General features: G+C 38.2%; 1 protein-coding gene across 2 annotated transcripts; it reads right to left on the bottom strand.

Annotated features, from left to right (window-relative positions):
• Nucleotides 1-553: 553 nt before the first annotated feature.
• On the bottom strand, nt 554-25,050 carry pou6f1 (POU class 6 homeobox 1). Of its 2 annotated transcripts, none has more exons than XM_053483293.1 (11): nt 24,658-25,048; nt 23,150-23,273; nt 13,867-14,050; nt 13,657-13,766; nt 13,244-13,469; nt 11,020-11,231; nt 10,690-10,812; nt 10,168-10,407; nt 9,917-10,043; nt 1,746-1,914; nt 554-1,608 (listed from the first exon to the last, which is right to left on the bottom strand). In XM_053483293.1, exons 2-11 carry the CDS (start codon nt 23,201-23,203, stop codon nt 1,263-1,265), a joined length of 1,791 nt encoding a protein of 596 aa, XP_053339268.1. In that variant the 5' UTR covers nt 23,204-23,273; nt 24,658-25,048; the 3' UTR covers nt 554-1,262. The 2 variants fall into 2 exon arrangements, with proteins under 2 accessions (XP_053339268.1, XP_053339269.1); XM_053483294.1 differs by having other exon boundaries at nt 1,455-1,619; nt 24,658-25,050.
• Nucleotides 25,051-25,639: the final 589 nt, after the last annotated feature.

Raw genomic sequence — 25,639 nt, 5'->3', positions numbered from 1 at the left:
ACTAAGAAAAGGTGGTCGGAGCAGTCGTGACGGCAGCCGACCTCACCGGCGCCATCTTGGAAGGGCACTTTTCGATTTGTGTGTGTTAATAGGGCGCAGGTTAAATTTGTGTTTTTCCCTTGCTCTTCTTCTGAGAAAGTCAAAATAACTCGCGTGGTTATCCTGCCTACTCGCGTTGCTTCCGCGTTTGGGTTTACCATCCATGCTACAAAGGGCTAACCACTAATCGCTACGTCTTCTGGTTGACCCGGGTTAGTTCCTGACAAGATTTCTACAGAAACACAGCAAGCTGTAGCAGCACTGCTCATTTAAGATGACACAGGAAATAGTGACATTTAATAAATAAACCAAGGTTTTTAAAACTAAATGTTCACATACATGTGAGTGAAATTTCTTTTGCCATGTAAAACTGAAATCTGAAAAGGCAGTTCACTATAGAGGTCTAACAGGTGAGGAACAGATTTAAGTTGCCCTGTCATATACCCACTATATGCCTTGAATACAAAGACTTACCATGTCTATAAATTAAGATTAAATGTAGTCATTGAGGCTATTTAGTGAAAAGCTGGTTTTCAATTCTGTATTTAAATTAGACATCAGTATTCATGAACATCTTGCGGATTTAACTCCAAGATAAACAAAAAAGCCCACAATGCTATGCCTCTATGGTCTAAAATATGGGATTGACAGAATTTCTTACAAGAGACTGGCTGTAGAAGTCCAGAAAAAGACACAAAGCTAAAACAATGCATTTAATGCCACAGTCCTAACAAACATACATTTTTTTCTGAATGTCAGTTTTGTTTCAAAATGTCAGCGACCTGGTCATACACAATAAACAAGAATTCAATCTTAGCTGCAAATTCAATGGCACAAAAAAATAAAATTGGTAAAAAATAAAATAAAAAAAAGGTACATCAAACATGCTCTCACACAAAAAAAAAAGCAAATGTATGTTTTAGGAGATTCTGTCAGTACTATATTAACATTATGAAAACCTGTATTATTTGTTTTGCAGTTGTGTTGGTAATTGAAATGGCAAGTTTACATGCATATTTAACAAAAGCATCATGACAAAATCCATCATAAATTTGTGCCATACTGACCATTTTTGCAAGGCTGATGCTTTTAACAATGAAAACCAACCTAGAATCTTCCAAAACATTTTTCACAAAACAGTCAATCTTTAACATCTTACAATACAAAAAAACAATTTATATCCATGCATATATCTCATTGTCTTTCCAGGCTTGTATTGTACACTACTGCACTTGGAACACATTGATCTTGCTGGTATTCTTCAGCGTCTGCCTCCGGTTGCAAAACCAAACTCGTACAACTTCCCTGTCATAATTTAGTTCCTTGGCAATTTCTGTGATCTCCTGCCCAGTTGGAAGTGCATTTTTCTCAAAATAGCTGTTCAAGACCTCAATGGCTTGTGGTGTGAAACTGGTGCGCCGTTTGCGTTTCTTGGAAGGCTCACCTCCCACGAACTCCATTAGATTTTGCTGGCCCTTCTGGTTCCAGAGCTCTGCTTCAGCAAGCCAACGCTCTAGAACTGGTTTTAGCTTCTGGGCACTCTTGGGTGTTATATCAAGCTTCTCAAACCTGAAATAAAACTTTTAAGATGCTTCACATGCTTTAAATGTTTGTAATTGTAATTACAAATGTATTTTGTAATTAATATAATGAGATAAAGAATAAGTAAAGTGAAAATGGGCAACAAATCAAAATTAGAAACTGACCTGCAGATTGCAGACTGGCTATAAGCCGGTCCCTCAGTAGCTGTAAGCGCTTGTCCCACTTGTGTTTGTGTCAACCCCAGTGAAAGCCGTCGAATCTTAAAATTTTTGGCAAATTCACGGATCTCCTCCAAGTTAATGCCCTCTTCTTCAGTCACCCCAGACTGTGGTTCTAAATAACAGGATGAAAATGTTTCAACGATTTGGTAGCTGTTACCACAGAGATGCAATCACAAAATTTTCTAGAATATCTTAATATGCTTTAGCTTCAAGATTTCCTTTTACTGGAAGGGCCTACTGTAGTTCAAACCTGCTTGACAATGGCACGGTCTGTAAAGACATGTTTTGCCAAGGATGGTGTGCAAGATCTTGGGAGAACTCCTTAGAGCCTTAACTTCAGCCCCCACTGCACACCTTTAGAATTAATTGCAATGAGAGTGTACCAGGCCTTCTCTCCAGACTTTAGTGCTTGACCTCACTAATGCACTTTTGTTTGGAAATTACCACAACCACGTTCCAAAATCTATAGCGGGAAAGGAAGACTGGATATCCAGCAAGCATATACGAGTATGGTGGTCAGGTGTCCACATGCATTAGGTCATAATAGAACTAAAGTATGTGGACACCCTCATATACACGTGTAATATATATATATACTCAGCAAAAAAGAAACGTTCTCTGACTTTCAACTGTTTTTACTTTCAGTAAACTTAATGTGTAAATATTTGTATGAACACTAAGAGAGTCAACACCATAAGACATAAACTAAAAATGTTTCACAATGTGTCCCTGAATGAAGGGAGTCTCAAAATCAAAAGTACCAGTCAGTATCTGGTGTGACCACCAGCTGCTTGAAGTACTGCAGTGCATCTCCTCCTCATGGACTGCCTATTGTGGACAGTCTGAGCACTGATGGAGGGATTGTGTGTTCCTGCTGTGACTCGAGCAGTTGTTGTGGCCATCCTGTGCGAGTGTTGTTCCACGTGGTCTTCCAAGGCAAGGATGATCAGCTGTCCTTCCTGTCTCTCTGTAGCGCTGTCTTAGGTGTCTCACAGTGCGGACATGGCAATTTATTGCCCTAGCCACATCAGCAGTCCTCATGCCTCCGTGCAGCATGCCTAATGCACATTGACGCAGATGAGCAGGGACCCTGGGCATCTTTCTTTGGGTGTTTTTCACAGTCGGTAGACAAGTCTCTTTAGTGTCCTGCGTTTTTAGAACTGTGATCTTAAATGCCAACTTTCTGTAAGCTGTTAAGGTCTTAACAACCATTCCACAGGTGTATGTTAATTAATTGATCATGGTTAATTGAACATGCATGGAAAACATTGTTTAAACCCTTTACAATGAAGATCTGTGAAGTTATTTGGATTTTTACAACAATATTGTTGAATTACACAGTCCTGAAAAAGGGACGTTGCTGATTATATATATACACACACACACACACACACACACTGTGCTCAGGATAAATGAGTACACCCCACTAAATTTGTCAGAAAACCTTTAGTTTCCTTTCAGAATAAAATAAGAAGAACTTTATTTATCCCGAGGAAAATTCTTTTGTCTCAAGCATGCTCAATACAGCCAAGGAACAAGAAAAATAGAAATATACAGTAAGTAATAATAATAATCAAATGAAAACAGTATACATAAGTACAGTAAATAGTAATAACAGTGGAATAGTGCAAATAGATAAAAAATAAAAAAACAATAAAATACAGTAATATAACTATTGGTGTTTCTGAAAAGTGACAGTGCAAAATGAATAAACAGAGTAGAAGTATGTAATAGTGGGATGAAACAAACATTCAATGATATAAATATGTGTAATATTGCACGATTTGACTGAGGACAAAGTAACATTAGTATTAATATAATTATTAATCATGAGAAATCACCTACAGAGCAGTGAAGAGTTGCTGTGTGTGCTCCGATGGCCCATCAGGGAGGCGTGCATGGGGTAAGAGGGGTTGTCCATAATGTCAAGGAGCTTTTTTTAGCATTTTTCTCTCTGTTACCTCTGCCAGGTTATCCAAACTGACACCCAGGACAGCACCAGCCTTTTTTAGGGCCTGTCCACACGGAGACGCGTTTCGCTGTATACGTATACATTTTTTATCGTATTGGCATTTCGTCAACACGGATCCGGCGTTTTAGGAGACTGAAACCGCTATTTTTTTAAACCGGGTCCCAAAGTGGATAAATCTGAAAACGACACCCTTGCGTCTTCGTGTGTAGGGCCAATCCGTATATTTTGTGAAACGATGATGTCATCACATCACGTGTTGGCTGCGTCACACGTAACAGCACAACAATAATGGCGGACTACATGATTGTGTTCATGTTGCTACAAAGCCTACTAGCTTTATTATAGCAAAATCTATTGCTTCTATGCAACTGTTATGAGCAACAAGCGATAATGGACAAACACCATCTTGGTTCGTATACAGCGCGCAAGGTTATGCGCATGCTCAAAGTCTTCTTCTCTGTGTATAGTGGATCTCTATGGCAGAATTACAGCGCCCCATACTGGTCTCGCATATATACTACACCATTTTCTGTGGTTTCGTGTGTACGCAGATATTTCTTGAGACGACTCCGTGTTCACGAAAAAAAATGATCGGATAGGGAACGCACCGGCTTCGTGTGGACGGAGTCTTAATCAGCTTGTTCAGCCTGTTTGCATCAGCTGTCTTCACCCCACTGCCCCAGCACACAGCAGCAAAGAACACAACACTCTCTACCATGGAGATATAGAACATGGTCAGCATTTTCCTACATACGTTGAAAGTCCTGAGCCGCCTCAGTAGGAAAAGCCGACTCTGCCCTTTCTTAAAAACAGCGTTGGTGTTGTTAGACCAGTCCAGTTTACAGTCAATGTGTACCCCCAGGTACCTGTAGTCCTCAACTATCTCCACATCAGCCCCTCTACTAATGATGACAGGGGTGGGAGGAGGAGCCTGCCTCCTAAAGTCCACAACCAATTCCTTTGTCTTTGTGATGTTAAGCTGTAAATGGTTTAGCTCACACCACTCAACAAAGCTGTCCACCACACTTCTGTATTCCTCCTCCTGTCCATCCCTGATGCAGCCCACAATGGCAGAATCATCAGAGAATTTCTGCAGGTGACATGACTGAGATTTGTATCTGAAATCAGACGTGTAGAGGGTGAAGAGGAAGGGTGATAGGACGCGCCCGTACTGCTCAGAATGTTATCAGAGCAGCAGCTCTTTAGCTGAACATGCTGTGGTCGATTTGTTAAATAGTTTGTAATCCAAGCTACCAGTAAGTCGTCCACCTGCATTTCCGTAAGCTTATTCTTCAGCAGTGATGGTCTGATCGTGTTAAAAACACTAGAGAAGTCGAAAAACATGACCCTCACCGTGTTCCCAACAATGTCTAAATGAGAATAAGCCTGGAGCAGCAGGTAGATGATGGCGTCCTCCACAACGATACGGGGTCGATATGCAAACTGTAGGGGATGCAGCCAGGAGAGGGGGGAGGAGAATGGAGAAGGTGGTAAGAGCTGAGAGCTGGGACAGGTGATGCAGGGCAGTCGAATCTATTGAAGTGCAGATTTAGGTTGTTTGCACATTCAACATCTCCATCCATCCCAACACCTTTCTTCTGTCTCAGGCCAGTAATGGCCCGCATTCCATTCCACACCTCCCTGGTATTGTTCTCCTGAAATTTGCTTTCCAGCTTTCTTTTGTAGGACTCTTTTCCCTCTGCAATCTTGTCTTTGAGCTCCTTCTGCACCAGTCTCAGCTGTTCTTTGTCACCACTTCTGAAAGCTCTCTTTTTCTTGTTTAGTGTAGCTTCGATGTCTTTGGTTACCCAAGGTTTATTGTTGGGGAAGCAGTGAATGTTTTTTTTGGGAACCACTGTGTCCACACAGAAGTTGATATAATCAACATTTTCTATGAGATACTATACTACAAAATACTCCCACAAATGTGGGCTATTGATTGCAAGAAAGATGGAAGTGCAACCATTTTACAGAGACGTTCAGGCCAACAGGAGCGTCTTCTGATGAGAAGGGTTGAAGAAAATCGCCATGCAAGTTTACTGCAGTTAGCTAAAACAGTAGAAAGCCAAAGTGGAGTGACTGTTTCCTGTGACACCATTTGGCGCACACTGCAGAGGAATGGCATGCATGATTATCGCCCATAAAGGAAGCCTCTCCTAAAGCCCATGCACAAAAAAGCATGCCTAGAATTTGCTAGGGCCCATGCTGAAAAAGATGAAGACTACTGGGACTCTATACTTTAGAGTGATGAGATAAAGATCACTGTTTTTGGAACGAATGGTTTCAAAACTGTATGGCGTCGTAAAGGTGAGGATTTAAAAAAAAATGCATGGTGCCTACAGTGAAACATGGTGGTGGCAGTGTCCTTATGTGGGGCTGCATAAATGCTGCTGGTGTTGGGAAGCTGCATTTCATTGATGGTATCATGAACTCAACAATGTACTGCTCTATACTGAAGGAGAAGATGCATGCCAAGGGGGTGCACTCATTTATGCTGAGCACTATATATATATATTATATACACACACACACACACACACACAATGAAACCTCGGATTGCGAGTAACGCGGTTTGCGAGCGTTCCACAAGAGGAGCAAAGATTTTTAATACATTTTGGAAACTTTAAGACTTATAAACCAAGACTTGTTCGTTTTCCGAGTACTGAGTATCATGTATCACGCATGCGCTTCTTGTTTTGATGCCAAACGTCACGTCATCACAACTCAGCCAACGGTTTTTCTCTCTTGTACTGTGGAATTGTGGGTAATCGTCTCCAAGTATGCGTCTCTTACTGGTATCAACATCCGTGTACATTTGTACTGTTGTCTAATGTGTCTCATTAGAGAGGTTCAAAATCCATTTTCTGTCTGTGCTCAAGGCTCGGCCTGCTCTTCGTGCCTGTGTGCGTGTCATTGGACACCGTGATCCCATCCCCCCCAACGCACACACAGAACCCTCCTACTTTCGCCTTTACAGACACACATTTTCTGCTCTACACAGAAACACTGCTCTGTCGTGATTCTTTTCAAAGGTAAAGTGCAGGTTAATTGGTTTTATTTTTACTTTATAGCAGTGATTCCATTTGTGTGTCGCTCAATCAAGTGTCAGATTTCTTGTTTATTTTTTCAATAAAACTGTTTCTGTTGTGCATGCGTGTGTGAAAAGAGTGGAGAAAGGGTAACTGTGTAAGACGTGAAGGGGAAGATGAGAGCTTACTTTAGATTCACACACACAGAAACTCTTATCGATCGGGATTTATTTATCCTTTTTTTTAAGGTAAAGTGCAGCTAATTTGTCTTATTTTTAATTTTGTGTCAATTATTTTTATGTATTAATTTTTTGGGGCTGTGAAATGAATAATTTAAGTTTCCATTAATTCTAATGGGACAATTCGATTAGGTTTACAAGTGTTTTGGAATACGAGCTCGCTTCCAGAACGAATTATGCTCATAATCCAAGGTTCCACAGATATAGCTTTTATATTTATATATATATATATATATATATATATATATATATATATTATATAAATATATATAAAATCAAAAATTTAAACTTGTATATGTAAATGTAAAAAAATATGTAAAGAGTTTTTTAGTGGAAATACATCAAACATTTTTTTTTTTTTTTTTTTTTATATTTTCTTAAGATTTACAATATAGAAATGTCCAACTTATGAAAAGTATGTCACTCAATACTGTGGTCCCTCAGCATACGAACACCCCGCCATAGGCAGTTTAAGTGAGGTTTAATATCCATTTCATTTACATGTCTTTTCTAAATGTTTGACTGTTTTTAGACAAAAAAAATGGTGTTGGAAATTGGTAATAATAGTAATATTTTGGGGTGGCTGAAATGGATTATCATTTACATTATTTCCTATGGGAAAATGCATTTCGCAATGTGATATTTTATCTTAAGAACTTGCCTCCAGAACAGTACTTGGTTGGGGCTCCTTTAGCATAAATTGCCACATCAGTACAGTATGCATGGCATGAAGGTGATCAGCCTGTGGCACTAATGCCCCATTATTGAAGACCAGGTTGTTTTGATAGCAGCCATCGGCTTATTGCTGAGTCAGGTTATTCTAATCTTCCTCTTGAAAATATCCCAGTATCTATAGGTTTCAGGCAGGTCAGGTGCATTAGCTGGCCAATCAAGCAAAGTAATATAAGGGTCGACAAACCAGTTATTTGTAGCTCTAGCTGTACAAGTGCCCCAAAATCCCTGGGAAACTACTGCGTTGACTTTGGACTTAATAGAGCACAGTGGACCAACACCAAGAGAAGACATGGCATCCCAAATTATAACATACTATAGAAACTTCACACCGGACTTTAAAAAACTTCTCCAGTCTTGCTTCAGACTCTGGGACTTGATTTTTAAATGAAATGCAAAATTTATTTTCATTTGAAAAGAAGACTTTATGCACTAAGCAACGGTCCAGATCTTTTTTCCCCCTAGCCTAGGTAAGATGCTTCTGATGTTATTTTTGGTTTTAGAGTGGCCTCATACTAGCAGTGCACCAGTTATAGCCCATTTCCTGAAGCTTTTGCAATGGTCATTCCTCTTGCTTTAGAACGTTTTCTTCCCACATTTTTCTTTCCAGTCAAATTTTTATAAATATGCTTTAATACATCACTCTGGAAACAGCCAGTCCTTTCAGCAATTACCTTCTTTTGCTTATCCTTCTTGTGAAGGTGTCGATGGTTGTCTTCTGGACAATAGTCAAATCAGCAGTCTTCCCCATAATTTTGGTTGCATGTACTGAACTAATATTTCAAGATACTGCATTTATTTATGAGCTGTAAGCTATAACCATTAAAATTATAGGACCTAAAACACTTCACTTGTACAAGTGTGATGTAAATGTATATAATGTATACATCACGTATAATGAGTTTAGAATATACGAGTTTCACTTTTTGAATTAAATGACAAAAAAAAACTTTTGTGATATTCTAATTTTTAAGAGGCATTATAGTCAAGGGTCTGGAATCATCTGACTAAAACTTCTCCAATAACTGATCCTTTACAGGCAGGATCATAAGATTATTACTTTCGGGAATATGCATCACTAATGAGAATCTATACATTTTAGCATCCAAAAGACATCAAGTAAAAAATAATTATAATTATAAGCACTACGTGCAGTAAAGACAGACACAGAAATCCACAAAAAATGCTAGAGGTACACACACTGCTGTGACTTGCTCAGGGAACAATGTGCCTTGCTGTGACTGGCTCAATGAGCTGCATACTGTGATGTAGTTGGCTCAATGAGCTGCATACTGTGATGTAGTTGATCCCTCCTGATTAAAAACAGAATGGGTTTTTATAGATACAGTGCATGTCACACAACTGCTTCAATCACTCATTGCCGATACGAAACAGCTGTGTTTAATTTATTATAGCATGTGTAATGTTTAAAACCTTTAATCCTTTTATACAAGCTTTTTAAGCTTCCTTTTAAAAGGCACAAATGTCTCTCGAGAACTATTATTTTCCCCTGTCTCTTATAACTAGAGGCTTTTTACTGAGACTGATGTTATTTACTCACTCACTTATTGTCTATACCGCTTTATCCTGTATTCAGGGTCGCGGAGGGCCTGGAGCCTATCCCAGGAGACTTAGGGCACAAGGTGGGGTACACCCTGGACAGGGTGACAACCCATCGCAGGGCACGCACACACTCATTTACACACTAGGGGCAATTTAGGAATGTCAATTAACCTAACCTACATGTCTTTGGACTGTCGGAGGAAACTGGAGTACCCAGAGGAAACCCACCAAACACGCGGAGAACATGCAAACTCCATGCACACAGAAATGGGAATCGAGCCTGGCCGGGAATTGAACCCGGACCTCGGAGGTGCAAGGCGACAGTGCTAACCACTACACCACTGTGCCGCCATGTTATATACTGTATATCTAAATATAAAGCAGATTTCTTTTAAAAAAAAGTTGTTTTGTGACAATTTATATTTTTTTAAACTGCAACATAAATAAAATAAATTAATGTTAAATTGAATTGAAAGAAATGGTATTCAAATGAAGGAATGTTTAATAACCATGGGAATAGCTGAAAGACTAAACTTTGGTTAAAACAAAACAAAAACAAAAAAAAGGATGCATGCATACTGTTGACGAGTTGGCTGACTGTGGGCATTTCTGCACAGGCAACAGGAATCGATGAGGAGGTTGATTTCCCTGTGGAGGGTTGTGGGGCAATCATGACTGGAGACTGGTTTACTGATACAGTAGGAGCCTATAGTGCCGAGCAGAACAGCCACATTAATTTAGTACATATAACTGCTACATGCAACTGAATATTCTGTAAAGGAATTGTGGCCACACAAGCAATCAGTCAATAGCAGTTTACTGTACCACACCTGTGTGTTGGCCTTGGTGTGTGACAGAGTAGTTTTAGTCAAGACTGATGAGCTGGTTGATGTAGTGAGAGCAGCAGCACCAGGGTTGCTCCCAATTGTGGCAATGATTTGGCCTTGGGAGTTCAGCAGCAGCTGAGGAGCCATAGTCTGCACCTGAAGACCCTGAGTTGGTGGTGAATGTGTTGAAGACACTCCCGTCAGAGATGCAGGGTTCACCAGCACAGGCAAAGTGCCTATCATCTAGAGATAAAGTAATAAACTATATAAAAATTCCATATGCTTATTTGTGTTTTTTTGTGCTTATTTGCATATTTCTTAAGTTTCTGAAATAATGTTAGTTCTGACTTCTTTACAATAATGCAAACTGAGTGAGTTACTGCAATGACACTACAAGACTGCAAATTGGGAATGTAATTTGTGAATTAATGAATCTGTCTTTATAAAAGAACACACAAGTTCTGGTAAATCCACAACTATTATGTATGCTTGAATTACTTGCATATAAAATCAACATTATCTCACCTGACCCTGTGCATTAGTGATGATCTGACTGGTTAGTCCTGCCACATTGGTGTTAGTGATGATGGGAGTTGTAGTCAGAGAACTAATAAACTGTGGCTGAGCACCCAAAGATGCAGCACTGATCTGAGAAATAGACACATAATATATTATATCTACTTAATACATGCTAAATCAATTCAACACACACTGTGCACCTGAACCATGGAAATCTGTAAGCTACCCTTAATCTAAGCAATGCTTATATACACTACATCACAGCATATCAGATTTATTACACATGGTCATGGATTAATTAGTGCATGATAAATTTGAGTAGGGTCAATTACTCACAATTGCAGGGTTAATAGTGAGGCCTGTGGTCTGAAGTGTTGCAACTGATGCACTGGGCTCAGTAACTTTGTGCATGACTGAAGCTACAGTTGCAGTGCTGGCTGGAGCAGCCTGAGTCTGCTGCATTGACTGCAGTGCAGCTGCTTGGGGCTGCAGCAGTGTCTGTGCAGGTACCTGAAGCTGAGGCTGGACTGAGTTCAGGACAGTGGCAGCTATAGGGATATACAATACAAATTTTTAATTAATTAATTAATTAATTTTTTTATTATTTAATAAACTAACACTTAAACTAACCAGATCATTGACAATCATATTCCAAATGGTCCGGATAAAAAAAAAAATGTAAAAGTACGATTTTCACTGGGTCAATGTGTTATTGCCTAAAGTAGTACTTTTTCATGATTACATCATTTAATTTGCAAATGTTCTTGTCTTACTATTCATGTTGTTTAGCTAGTATGTATGTTAAACACATTTCCGAATGGTCATGTTATGTCACCAAGTTTACCTTTTTATCTGATGAAAGCAAGTTACCAAAGTAAGTTGTTTATGCTCCAGACCATCTTAGTGATTCCTACAAAACTGGTGCAAGTCTTCCTTATGCTTATCTTTTTACATTTGTTTCTTGCTGGTAAAGATTTAAGGATATAAAAAATAAAAACAACACTATTAAAAAGCACTTTCAGAGCCTTGTCCAACTACAAAATATCACTGACATTTAAACATTACTTATTTAAAAGAAATAAGTAATATTTAAAGAATATTATAACAGTGTTTGCTACTGGTAATGAGATGGTTAATTCTCCATAAGATGGCAATAGTAAGAAACCCTGAGAGGAACCAGACACAACAGGGAACCCATCCTAATTTGGGTGAAACAGAGCAGGAATTGATCTGCATTTATACTGTGTGTTAGATGGCAGCCTGTTCAGCATAACAGTTGATGTTAATTGATGTTAATATGGAGTCCAGGTAGTTATTGGAGACTCAGGTAGACTTGTAGGAAATTCAACGGTTACTATTTTGCATGACCTCACTAACATTTCTTTCTCAACAGAATAAATGAGAAGTGTCTTACATGACATAAAATACCACCAGAAGTCAACTGTTTTTTTCCCTCATTTACATAAGTGATGTCAAGTAAACATGGAGGCAAGCAGCATCAAAAATAAACAAAATACAACTTCTTAACTTTAAATAGGTTATACTGTTTATACAAATATTAGCTTTAGATCAATCACCAGACAGACACATTTGTTTGTAAAATCAAAAACAGTCTGTCGTTTATACAAAGAAAATACCCGTCACTCACCGAGTTGCTGCCTAGAATGTTTCTAAAAAAACTTTAAACATCCTCACACGCCAAAGCTGGAAATTATGTAATTTTTGTCTGCAAATTGTCACTTAGAAAGGTACACTTAATTATATATTGTAAGCTTGTCCATCTGACTTTTTAAACTTTTATAAACTCTATCTAAAAAGTTTATAAAAATGTTTAAATATTTTCCTACAAATCCTCAGTAAAATGCTGCCTGTTCTGTTCATTTGAAATAACCAAATTAACAGAAAGAAATCCCCAGCACTCTTTAAAGCCAAACTGCATTCACTCAGATCACATGAAAAGAAATATACCAAATTATGATGAACATGTACGTCTATTACATGTAATCATACTGTATGCAATTCTAAAATATTTCTATCTGTAAGTGAAAAAATGTTTTGCTGCCTCTTAATCTTATTAGTTAATGTTAGCTAGCAAAACAGATATCTTTAGCTATTTCCCCCTTCTGAGAGGCTCCTGACAGCTTTTATTCAATTGGTGAGGTCTTGGCTCAGCAACTACCTGAATGAACGACCAGGTTATCCAATTAATGGATTTTTTTTCCTTTTTTCCCAATAATGCTAAAATGAATTTTAAGTTCTGAAAAGAGTAGTTCTAGGAACATGAGGAACCATTTCGAAAAGCGGTGTCACTAAAATCTTTGTGTACTGGTTTGATGCAGTTTATATTAAAGTTTATACATCTAGATGTAAAATATGATTTGTTCCATGATAATGGTATCAATGTTAACAACACCATTTAAAACACCAATAATAAAACAACAATGACGTAACTGCAAAGATCTCCTATTAAACGTAATATCACAGCACACTGATAGGAAAGCTTGAGTGAATTATCCACAGGTACATGGTCAAATACTTACAGGTCTAAGCAGCACCTTACCCTGTAGGCCGGCAAAAGGTAGTTTAATGAGACCTCCAGCCTGGCCACCAGCCCCGAAACCAGGTAGAGTGGCTAGTGTGGTTGCTGGAAGTGTTAGTAAGGCCAGGCCATTTTGTCCACCCACAGAGCCAGCCATATTTAGTGGAATCAGCAGGGGCTGGCTCAGAGTGCTCTGCTGGGCAATCATGCCAGTCATCAGAGTAGCAAGGCCATCTTGGGTCAGAACCTTAAAGGAACATCGTAATATTAAAAAGGTAACTGGTTTAATTTTTGGCAGGTTTATTTTCTGGTAGGTGCTTTTGTCTCAAGTCTGGGCATATTGCATAAATAATAAACTTGCCCAAGAGCAACAGTGGGGTTTTGTCAGTCCTGAGACTTACTTAACTGTTAAGTTATAAGCTGTATAGACTGACCTGTGGACAACCCTGGATTGTTATAGGCATGCTGGTCTGGTGGTGAGGCAAAGAGAGACTTATAGGAATTGCAACGTTCTGAACAGAGGGGGCTCCAGTCTCATTAGAAACTGTGGAAAATAACAGACATTTAAAACAGAAATGGGCTGTTACCAGTACATCACAGAATAAAAAGGAATATAATCTGCATGTGTGCAATAGTTTTCCCACCTGTAGGTATATTACTGGATGCTGTTTGTTTATCCTGAGTGATGACCTCTGCTGCCTCTAAAGCTTTTCCTCTCCCCTCTTCTGCTCCTGCCTCAGTTTTCACATGAGGTCCAGGCGAGGGCACAGCTGCATCCACTTCAACCTCTAGAACCCGAATTGTCTCATGACTGGACATGACAATAACCTGAAGTAAAGAAAGTAAAAAATATTAGTGAATTTGAGTGGACTGATGTGAAAATGTGTTAACAGTATGGATATAAACAGGCTTGCATGATGTGACTAAATAGTTAATAATTTTATAGATTAAACACGACCATAGACCCTCAATGTAGTCTGGGGAATAAAGAATATGAGGCAGGTGAAGCTAACAGTGTGACAGATTTTTATTTTGCTTTTACTTTTCAATGCAATGCACTTTTCTTTTAATTTTACTCATGCACATACTGTACATGCCCCCCTTGCACGCAAACACGAGAATGTGTAAACACGTGTACGTACACACACGTTACTCTCTCAGCACTCTCAGGCATACAGAGGCATGCATTTATCACCTCCACTTAAGCCACCACAGGTGGAGATCATTGTGTGTTAATTCAAACTGCTCCTTTTTGCCAATAGGCAACCTATGGTTCTGAAAAGGAATAGTTATGGCTATATTCTATACAATGCGAGTTCTACCAAATTAATCAACTGAAAGGGAACCGACCAATGTGAAAGTGCCAGAACATGCGGTTCCTAAAAATTCCACCAAGAGCTGGCTCCAAAAGTCTTTCATAAGATGTCTTAGTTAGCTAGTTAGTTTTGTTTATTTATGTTGTTAATTTTATGCAGAGGTGAAAAGTAACGAATTACATTTACTCACGTTACTGTAATTGAGTAGTTTTTTGTGTACTTCTACTTTTTAAAGTAGTTTTTAAAATCTGTAATTTTACTTTTACTTAAGTATGTTTTTAAGTATTGTACTTCACTATATTTAAAATCATATTCGCTACTTAGTAAAAAAACAAATAAATGAAAAATAATGCAATGGGGAAAAAAAAATTGCACTCCGGAAGCCACTGCACTGATTGTTTCATGGGCGGGGAGAACAAACGCGCCAAACTTACCATAACGATGGAGATGGACAACACAGATGCCAGTGATGCAGACCCAGCTACAAGTGAAATGCCTGCAAATTCTTATTAAGCAAACCCCTGGCCATTGTAACGGCCACCACCATGTTGTATACCACATTATGTAAGTATGTATGTATGTATGCAAGGTGCTCTTTTAGGAGTTGCTGCCCCTCCCCTAGTGTGTGCGCTGCGGAGGTGTGTGCGTGAAAAGGAGAGTATACAAAACGGAAAACGGACTAGGAACTCAGGTGTGCTGCTCTATGGAACATCAAAGTGTTTAAAATTAAATAAATAAATAGGACATGATGAAATAAATAACTATGAATAAAAAAGACGCATCTATGTAATATGAGAATGATATTGTGAAATAATGGAACATATTTTGAAAAAAAGCTTATTATTGTGAAATATATTGCACTCTGCTATATAAATTTACTTATTATTATGAAATAATATTTAATGGTCATTATTTTTTTCCAATAACAGATTATTGCAGAGGCATTTTATTTAATTCATGCTGTTTTTTTTTCAAAATGTCATTTTCTCAAAGTCAGTTTTTATTTCAAAATCCTGTTTTTCACGATGGCCTATTTATTTCTTTATTTATGAGTCGTTCTGTCAGTCAAGAGCGATAGGGCGGAGCCAGCTGTGTGATTGGTTGCTCCTTTATTTAGACGCAAGTATTAGCGCATGAAGTATCAAGTTATGTCTAATAGTGCAATACGTATTCTATGCAGTAGGTGGCAGTACAGTGTCTACTGGTAAATTATCCCTCTCTATCTGATCTGCTAAAATGAGCAGAACTGGCTGAAGTTCACACCAGTCCGACATCTTCCGTGACTTTTGACTTAGCACACAACTTACTAGTATAAAAATATAACTCAATACAGAAATAAATGCTTTTTAAGTATATTATTTAAAGTATCACTGAACATACACTACCGTTCAAAAGTTTGGGATCACTTTCTAACTCCATGATCGTTCCTGATTTTTAGTAATTTCTACATTGTAAAGGAATGCTAAAGGCGACCAAAAAATGCATTATTCTCTTTTGAACAGTTAAGGGTGAGATGTGTCTGCTACTTATGCTCTGTAAAGACTTCTTAACGCCTCTAATCTGAGGTGCTGTTAATTGGTAATTTTTCAGGCTGATAACTCCAAATGAACTTCTCATCTGCGGCAGAGGTAGGTTTTGGTCTCGCCCTCCTGGGATGGCCTTCATGAGAGCCAGTTTCATTACGGTGCTTGACAGATTTTGCAAATGCACTTGACAATACTGTTCTTGCAAGAACTATTACAGAAGGGCTGACCTCTGTGTCTTAAAATAACAACTAACTGCTGTTTTTGTTGTTATGTAATTACCTAATTTCATGTGTTATTTTATAGTTTTGAAATCCCCAGTAATGTAGAAAATAAATCACTAAACAAAAACAAAGAAATTTGCAAGTGACCCCAAACTTTTAAACGGTAGTGTATATTGTGTCATATTTGTAAAACAAAGGAAAGAACATTAAGACAAACAACATATAAAACTATAAAGACAATATTTAAGCAGGTCAGGGAGGATCATCTAGATGCAGTCAGTGTAAGATACACCAATCAGTTTAAGCTGCAAGTGCATTAGGTCAGTGATGATGAACCAGTGCCTGCTGATGATGACCAACACCTCTCCCCTTCTCTACCACAGTGCAAATGATGTCAATCAAATTAAGCTGGAATAAAATCAGTAGCAGCATCAGCTCATGCTAGTAATTATTATTGTAGTCAATATTATTTCAAAATAATATTTTCTCAGCCTTATTTTGAATTAATATTGTCTACAATATTAATAAAAATGAGTAAGTTTACTAGCCCGAGCTAATACTGCCTCTGATTTTATTCCAATTTATCTGTTCAGCTGATTTTCACTTGGCTTGGGTATAGAAGGGGAGAGGTGTTGATCATCATCACTGACCCTGAGGTTGCTGGATCCAGACTCACTGTCCCTGACCGTAATGTTAGAGCTGTCAAAGCCTGTGGAACTGTAATTTTCCTTCACGCAAAAGGCATAATCTGCTAATTTGAAGAATTTCACAGAATCTGCTTTTAAAGCTTTTTCTTCTTGTCGCATAAATTTTCAGCTTCACCTTTTTTCTTTTCTTTTTTCAATTTTTATCCATGGCAATTATTCATTCTTTGCGGTATTGAGAAATTATCCATATCCCTCCCTCTGTAAATTAAAAGTGAACGGAGGCGTGGTTTCAAAACACGTATGGAATAGGATTGCAATACGTTCGCGTGCACACAAACTGTGCTGCTTTGGGCCGGAAAGCTGGGAAAAAAAGAGCTCAGAGCCAACAATAGCGTTTAGCATAAAAACTTTATCAGGCTTTTTCAACGTCACAAAATTATAATACAAAACATACAGTAAAAGTAAAGAAAAGGGTAAAACAATAGAGCGTTTCGGTGGGGAGCAGCAAAGCTGAGCTCCTGCTCTGTTCTCTCCTCCTCACGTGCACACACCTCCTCACGTGCACACACCTCCTCACGCACACACTTCCTCAGCGGACACGCGCAGCAACTCATAAAAGGCAACATACTGTACATACATGGTGTGATGTACACTATAGTGGTGGCCGTTACAAAACACGCACTTTATCGGCGGCGCCCGTACTATTAACGCACTCATCTATTTGCGTAAAAAAAAGAGATGCAATACTATAGTTTCCGTCATTTTTTAAATAAATTTACATACTGACAGGGCCAGCCACATTGACCAGCGGCCCACCGGGAGAACGCCCGGTACTCCAAACGGCCATTACGCCACTGCCTAGCACGTTATTGCTAGCTGTAGCCGCGGTCCGCGGAGCAGGTATTCGGGGAAATTAATCAATGTTAAAAGATCAGTCAATAGGCGTGCAGGTCAGGACAGAACGACTCATTCTGCTGAAAAGTCGCACTATGAAATAAATAGGCCATCGTGAAAAACGGGATTTTGAAATAAAAACTGACTTCGAAAAAATGACATTTCGAAATAAAAACAGTATGAAATAAATAAAATGCCTCTGCAATAATCTCGGTTATTGGGAAAAATAATGACCACAAAATATTATTTCATAAACACTTTGGAGTTACCATACTGCTCTCTCCGAAACGCTCTATTTTTTTACCCCCTTTTCTTTACTTTTACTTTATGATTTGTATTATAATTTTGTTATGCTGAAAGAGGCCGATAAAGGTTTTGTGCTGAACGTTATTCTTGGCTCTGAGCTCTTTTTTCCCCCCTCGGCTATCCGGCGCAAACGTCACACCATATTTAAGCCACCACTTTAAATTCAAGTACAAGAAAGGCAACAGCTTTATTATGCAAAGGTGTTTCTTCAAGTAAAAACAACTAGGTTGAGATTTATATTCGCTTGTCTTTTTAGAACTACACAAGAATCCCCCATCCCACTTCGCTGGTAAACTCGGTAAATTTTACACTGAGAAAGCTTTTAATGAACTACTTTTTACTTGAGTAGATTTTCATAATGGTAACTTTACTTGTACTTTTACGTTTTACGTTACTAAAGTAACAGTACTTGTACTTGAGTACAAAAGTTTATTACTCTTTCCACCTCTGATTTTATGTTGCATGTATGTTGCATCTTGGTCCTTCGTTGTTTCGTTTCACTGTGTACTGAACTGCATATGGTTGAAATTACAATAAAAGTCTACTTGACTTGAATATGAAGTGTTTACACCTGCAAGATACGCAAGTGTTTAGACTTTGCTCAATTTACCCCTCAGGCAGTGACTGTAGTATATATGGCAGTATGCAAGTGCCCCACTAAATAATATATTATTCTGAGCAATTTCATGCAAAACAGAAAAAAGAAATATGCCTGTAAAACTGTACAGTATATATTTTGCATGATCTGTGGTTTATTCTGTGGCATTTCATACCATGAATGATTTTACTAACTGCATTGCTGTATAAAGTTAGATGTGCGTTTTTTTCCCCTCCCCCCCCCCCCCCCCCCCCAGGCTAGAATCAGGGCAATAATGAGGTTAACTCTCATACATAGTAACATGCAAAAAAAATAAAAATATGAGTGATTAAATAACTATCTTCAAATGTCATCATTCTAATTTTTCTCTTTATTGTCTTTTCCCCACACACTCCTGGCAAAATGCCGCCCTGGGTCGTGTGTCCTGACCAATAAAAGCACATTCTGTTTGGGCAGTGACCGTGACAGATGGGCTGATGGAGAGAAGGGCTTTCCCTTTATCCACTCACTGTTTGCTTAAAAGCAAACAGTGATAAAAGTCAACCTGTCTTATTAATCTGACCTGTGATATTATATCTACCTTTTCACAAATTTTACTTAATTGTTTCTCTGATTCAGTACAACTTGACAAATTAAAATGTTTGACCACACCTTTCAAAAAAAAAAAAAAAAAAAATACACACAACACCCAAGCTACTAGATATTCAGAATTGCATGGAAGAAGATTCTCCTCCTTTTTAAAAGTGTGTTAAACTGTTTTTTTAAGGAGATCTTTTAAAACTGGTGAACGCCACACTTCTTTCTGGCACTTTTCCAAACTCTCTGAAAACTGCAGTTGTTAAGCCACTTCAAGAGCAATCTTGTCAATTTAATATTGAATAACTACAGACCAATATCAAATCTTCTTTTTATTGAAAAGGTTGTTTTTAATCAGCTGAACAACCACTTAAACTCAAATGGTTACCTGGACAGTTTTCAATCTGGTTTCCGAGTGCATCAGAGTACAGAGACAGCGTTCATAAAGATAATAAATAATATTTAAATAAATTCTGATTCTGGCAAAATATCAGTGCTGCTACTGCTGTGTTTGACATTGTCGATCATAACATACTAATAGAAGACAGGAAAACTGGGTCTGGCTTTCTAAAATGGTATTTAAATGGTTCAGGTCATACTTAGAAGGGAAAGGTTATTATGTGAATATAGGACAGCATACGTCTAGGTGGACATCCATGACATGTGGAGTCCCACAAGGCTAAATTCTTGCACCGCTCCTGTTTAGCCTGGATATGCTCCCACTAAGTCAGATTATGAGAAAGAACCAAATTGCCCATTAGAGCTATGCTGATGATGCACAGATTTACCTAGCCACATCTCCAAATGACTATAGCCCCTTGAATCTCTCTGCCAATGCATTCATGAAATTAACAGTACCAAGACGTTCTTCAGTTAAACAAGCAACCCTAAGGTCATTGCATTTGGAAACGAAGATCAAGCTCTGAAGGTGAATGCATACCTTTAACTCTAGAGATCGAACAACTAAAGATGAAGTCAAGAATCTTGGGGTAATTCTGGAGACAGACCTTAGTTTCAGTATTCATGTCAAAGTAATAATTAAATCAGCATACCATCATCTCAAGAATTACTACATTGCATCTCAACATTGCAAGAATTAGATGTTTTGTTTCCAATTTAGACTTGAAGAAACTTGTCCATGCCTTTATCACAACAGGGTTGATTATTGTAATGGTCTCCTCACCGGCCTTTCCAAGAAGAAGAACCAGAAAATCTAAGCATATCACACCAGTCCTCAGGTCCTTACATTGGCTTTTAGTAACATTTACTGTAGGATAGACTTTTCAAGTACTTTTACTCATTTGTAAATCACTTGGCCTAGGACCTAAATGCACTACAGATATACTCTCTGAATATAAATCTAACAGACCACACAGATCATTAGGATCGAGTCAGTTAGAAATACCAAGGGGAGTTTACTTTTAAGCCATTATGCCACCCGTTATTATTATTATCCACAAAGCTTCTTAGAATACTCTCAGAGAGCTCCCATCTTAGCTTAAAAAGTCCTAGGTGGAAGTCCTAGACTAAAAGTGATTAAAAAAACTTACAAAGTACAAAGGGAGTTAAGGAAAGTACAAAAACCTTTCTTAGTGAGGAGGTGTGGTTGACCCGGTTGCTAGGGATGATGCAGCAATTCAAGCACTGTGACTGGTTAATAAACTCTGACCCCTGCAAAGGTCTTGAAATGCGCTCTTTGTGAAAATAGAATGCATGATAATAGAACAGACAGTAAAATCATAATGTTTGTATATGAAGAAACTGTATAATCATGACTACTGGCTATTTTATGCAAAGTTTCTGTTTAAGGCCAAATATCTTAAAGATAATTAAACAGCCAAATGTTGAAAATGTGTCTACTTTTGAAGCAACCAATTTTCACACAGTAGTTACTTTGTTTAAGTTCTTATATTAATTTGCCATACTGATTTTATTACTTGTAATCCATTTCAAATTGATGGGAGCTAAATGGTTCACCTTTTACCAATTTACATGATTATAGGGCCAGGCCACCTTCCACCTTCTGTGGTCAAGTTTTAATGCTCATATACCCATTTTAGGTGTTTTTGTTGGTCCTCTGAAGTCAGCATGGGCACCTTGACCAGTCTGTGATTACAGAGACTCATATGTAACAAACTGAGATGCACTGTGTGTTCTGACACTTTTCTATTAGAACCAGCATTAACTTTTTCAGCAATATGAGCTAGCTCTTCTACTGCATAATACTACACACGCCAGACTTTGTACTGTAAAGTCACCAGATATGGTAATGAAACATGTAAATCAACATTTTTGGGAAAAGTGAATCACTGCAGATAATTATAGGACGTAATGTCAAAATATAAATACATGTTATATATGTCACAATATAATATATGTAATATATTAAAAGTAGAATAAATTCATTAAATATCATTATTTAATCCAATACAGTTATTTTAGAAACAGCAGCTACACATCATGCTGTGTCTATAGCGTGTTAGACCCAAAACGGAATGCCATGTGCTATGAGGGGATTTCAGTCCTACACTAAAACTCACTAAACAATATTGACACAATGATAAATGTTATATTTATTCACCTATCAAACTGACACATTTTGGTTTGGCTTTTTCTCAACCCAAACTGATTTTTGTCTTGGTCATTTTTGAGACAATTGTTGAAAGTTAGTATTACCTACTGTACATGGAGACTTGAAATTTTCCCACAACAGCACTCTAGGCTACCAAGCAGGAAATCTGCATTTGATGCCCATACCTTGGTAAAACCTTTTTTTTTTAACTGCTGTTAAGCAATCATTCACTGGCCCATGTGTTAATGTACTGAATGTTGTAATAAAAGATATATAGTGTTTAGTAATAGTAATTATAAAGGGCATTGGTTGCTCAGTAATGGGTTTCTCAACCTGCCATGCAGAAGGCCTAGGTTTAATTCCCACCCAATGCCCAAACCTCAGCATTTCATGGTGCATTTCAGACCATCCACAAACACAAAAGTAAACTGCTTTTTAGAATGCAAAATCGTCTGATTCCATCCTCTGAAGTGAGTAGCCATGTATAATAAAGTAGGAAGGCATGTGAGCAGGTCGCTTTTGCCCTTTTCTCCAAAATAGCAATACGAGGCATAGTACATAGGTTGCCTTCCTTGTACTCTTTGGGTGTGTTCTGATTAGCTTAAAGTTTCCTGGGAAGTATACTGAACAGGGAATTCAGCCATGTTAAGTATGATTGTAAAACTGCTTAGTTCAAAGGGAACTGTGAACAGTGCATTAGAATTTTCACAATGTTGTGAAATTATAGAATTATACACATTTCAATAGTATACTTTATGGTATTAGTTTTAGTTTTAATAAATATTAAATATTCGAAAATTCCACAGTAGAAGCAACAGGTATCTGAAGTCCTCATGTTACCAGGGTAACACACAGAGGAAATGACGTCTGCACCGGTGCTTTAAATGGTGGAATTCTGTCCAAGTTCCCATAATCGAAATTGCCTACACAGGAAGCAGTAAGTAGGGAGCACAAGTTTACTGTGGAATAAAAAGCAGCCTTTTTTTTCGATTTATTGTCAGACTGCAAACCAACTAGGTGTATACTACAACCTGCTGAGAGTGTAAATAGACAAGAATACTTGGGAACAATATTACTAATGTTACTAGTGGGTAGTGGAAGAGGAGGAGCAGACCCATTCAGGGATGGGATTAATCAAGTGCACTTAGTGTCAAAACCCCCTATTTAACAATGTCACATTTCACCATAGATATTTTTCATGTACACTGTACAAAACTAAACTGTACTGCAAAAGAACAGGGTGTACATACAGTCATCTGTATCAGTAATACCTGCTCGTTGACAGTAAGCGGTGCATCTTCTGCAGGAAGCTCTTCTGAATCCATCGTTCAGTTTCATGTACAGGATCAGAAGTGAGGCATGTTGACTGCAGGGCAATGCTGCTTACAAGCCCATCTGGGGCAAGAAATAAAAGTAATCACCATGCTTATCCATTTCATGACTTTATGGTTATACTTGTAATTTTATATGCCCAGTTTGTGAAAGGGAAGCTTACAACTACGCATTATATACAATCACCAACATGCTTCTTACAAACTTCTTACAGCCTACTGCACATTAATGCTATTTGCACTACTTAATATACATAATGCACACTACAGTTACATACATCTGTTACATACTCAGATCCCCCCTCACCCCCACATCCCAACCCTTTCCCCTGGTCTTTATTTAATCTGTACAGTTATGGAATTTTGTGTATTTACTGTGTATAGTGTCTTGTCTATAAAGAAATACAGTATTTCATCTTCGTCTGTACTAAGAGCCATAAACAGCCAGAATCAAATTCCTTGTGGTTAACTTACAAATGAAACCTAACGTATAGTTTCAGACATATCTGAATAAGGAAGGCCACTTTGTCCAAAGCTATGCAACATCTCATCTACCAACACTTGGGCCAGACTGGTTGTGAATTCCTATATATAGCTACAGTACATGCACCACATTTCAATAATTCAACTTGTACTACATGCATATCAAAATCTTCACCCTGTTTAATTAAAAGTAGAATATTACAAAGATCAAATTAAATTTTATTCATATACACAACCAAGCACAGTATATTTAATATGCATTGAAATGCTTAAATGACTGTTTATGACCCAAAAAAGAGAAGACAAGATAGAATAAGAGGTTTCCCTGAAACAATAGTGAATAAAATGCACAAAAAAAATGTTTTTGGAAATGTCCTGCGAGATTTTGCTATTACGTGATATAGCGGGACAAGCGCGCGTTAGCATTTATTATGCAACCCGTTGGAATAGTGTGACATTAGCTATAAACCAGCAGAGCATTATGCAAGGACTGCACAGGCACAATTACATATAAGGAGGCCTTCAGTAGCTGTAGTTTCTTGTTTAGTCTCGATACAAAAAAAAAAAAAAGTAAATTTATAAAAAGAATAAACATGAAACATTGCACGTTGCCCCTCTTGCAGTCAATGCCAGAGAAGCCGTGCGCCTGAAAGCAATCAATACATTTTTATCATCTGTCAAAACTTGAGCAGGTGTTGCGGTTTCTGTGCCTCTCCACCCCATTCACAAATCTCTCGGACCCGTGTTAAACACGCATTTATCCAAGAGCCTGCCTCTCCAAATCATGCTCTTCACACGCCAATCCTATGGGCTATCTTTTGTGCATTTCCTTTCTTTTTATCATAAATATATAAATTATGCTAATTAAGACCATTGCATATTAAGCCTAAGCTCGTTTCCCATCACTACTTTAACGCGTAAATGGGATAAAGCTACCTTCAAATGCAGTTATTGTCATAACTTACCGGAGGAATTACGGTTAATTTCTGCCTTTCAGCTCCTTCGGCGTGCTTTGCCACAGTTTGTATTAGACATACATAATTAAAAATTCATCTCACAGCTTCCAGACGGACGCTCCGGCTGCACACAAAAGAGGCATTTGCATTGATAAAGAGGCTCGGCGGCGCAATGTAGCTCGTTTACTAAATACTTAATGATTGGTATCCTCGTAAACTATCACTCAGGTGAACACAGTCCACCGAAATAAAGTAAACGTAAGCATTATCTGCAGAAAAGTCCAAAAATATTAAGAGAAATGTTGGATTTTGCACTACGTCATGAACATAATTTATGCAGGCCGAGTGTTGCCATGAAAAAAATGTCGCTGGCTCGAGACCAAGCGCGATGGCTGCCTTAAAGAGGCAGGACTCTAATTTTCTAACGGCTCCAAATGGGTGTGCAAGTGCGTGCGTGTAATGTGTGTCTGTCCTACAGTTGTGTTAGATAAAGTTTATTTAGCCTTTAGGTCCACACTGCCTGGCCAAAATAAATGCTGCTGTTTGGATTTAAGCAAATACTTAAGAGCCTTTAATTAAATAACTATGGAACTGATTGATATGTTTCAGCTGGCAACAATTAACTCTACCTGAGGCAGTGAGTAGCTTCTCAATTCTTAAACAATGTCTAAAGGTGTATACAAGGGTTTTCTTAACTCCTGGCTTAGTGTTTTCTCACCTCACAGAACACCTGATTTTACTACTCAGAAGTTTACAGCCTTTCCTTACTTGAAATGGATACAACAGAGCAGGGTCAAGTTCGCTGAAGACGATTGGTAATAAATCAATCAATCATCAGAAATTACTGTGATCAGAGATCACTTAGGCCTTGTTCACACGGGCGTTAAGTTTTTGGATAAACGAACTTGCTCTGAACGTCCTAGACGTTTATGTTGCGTTGTATAGTGGCGCTTGATTGACTTCTACACCGGCGTTCGTTTGTCTCTGTCTA

This window comes from Clarias gariepinus, chromosome 22 (genome assembly GCF_024256425.1).
Source record: "Clarias gariepinus isolate MV-2021 ecotype Netherlands chromosome 22, CGAR_prim_01v2, whole genome shotgun sequence".
Lineage (NCBI taxonomy): Eukaryota > Metazoa > Chordata > Actinopteri > Siluriformes > Clariidae > Clarias > Clarias gariepinus.
This window is presented reverse-complemented; position numbering and strand designations above follow the sequence as displayed.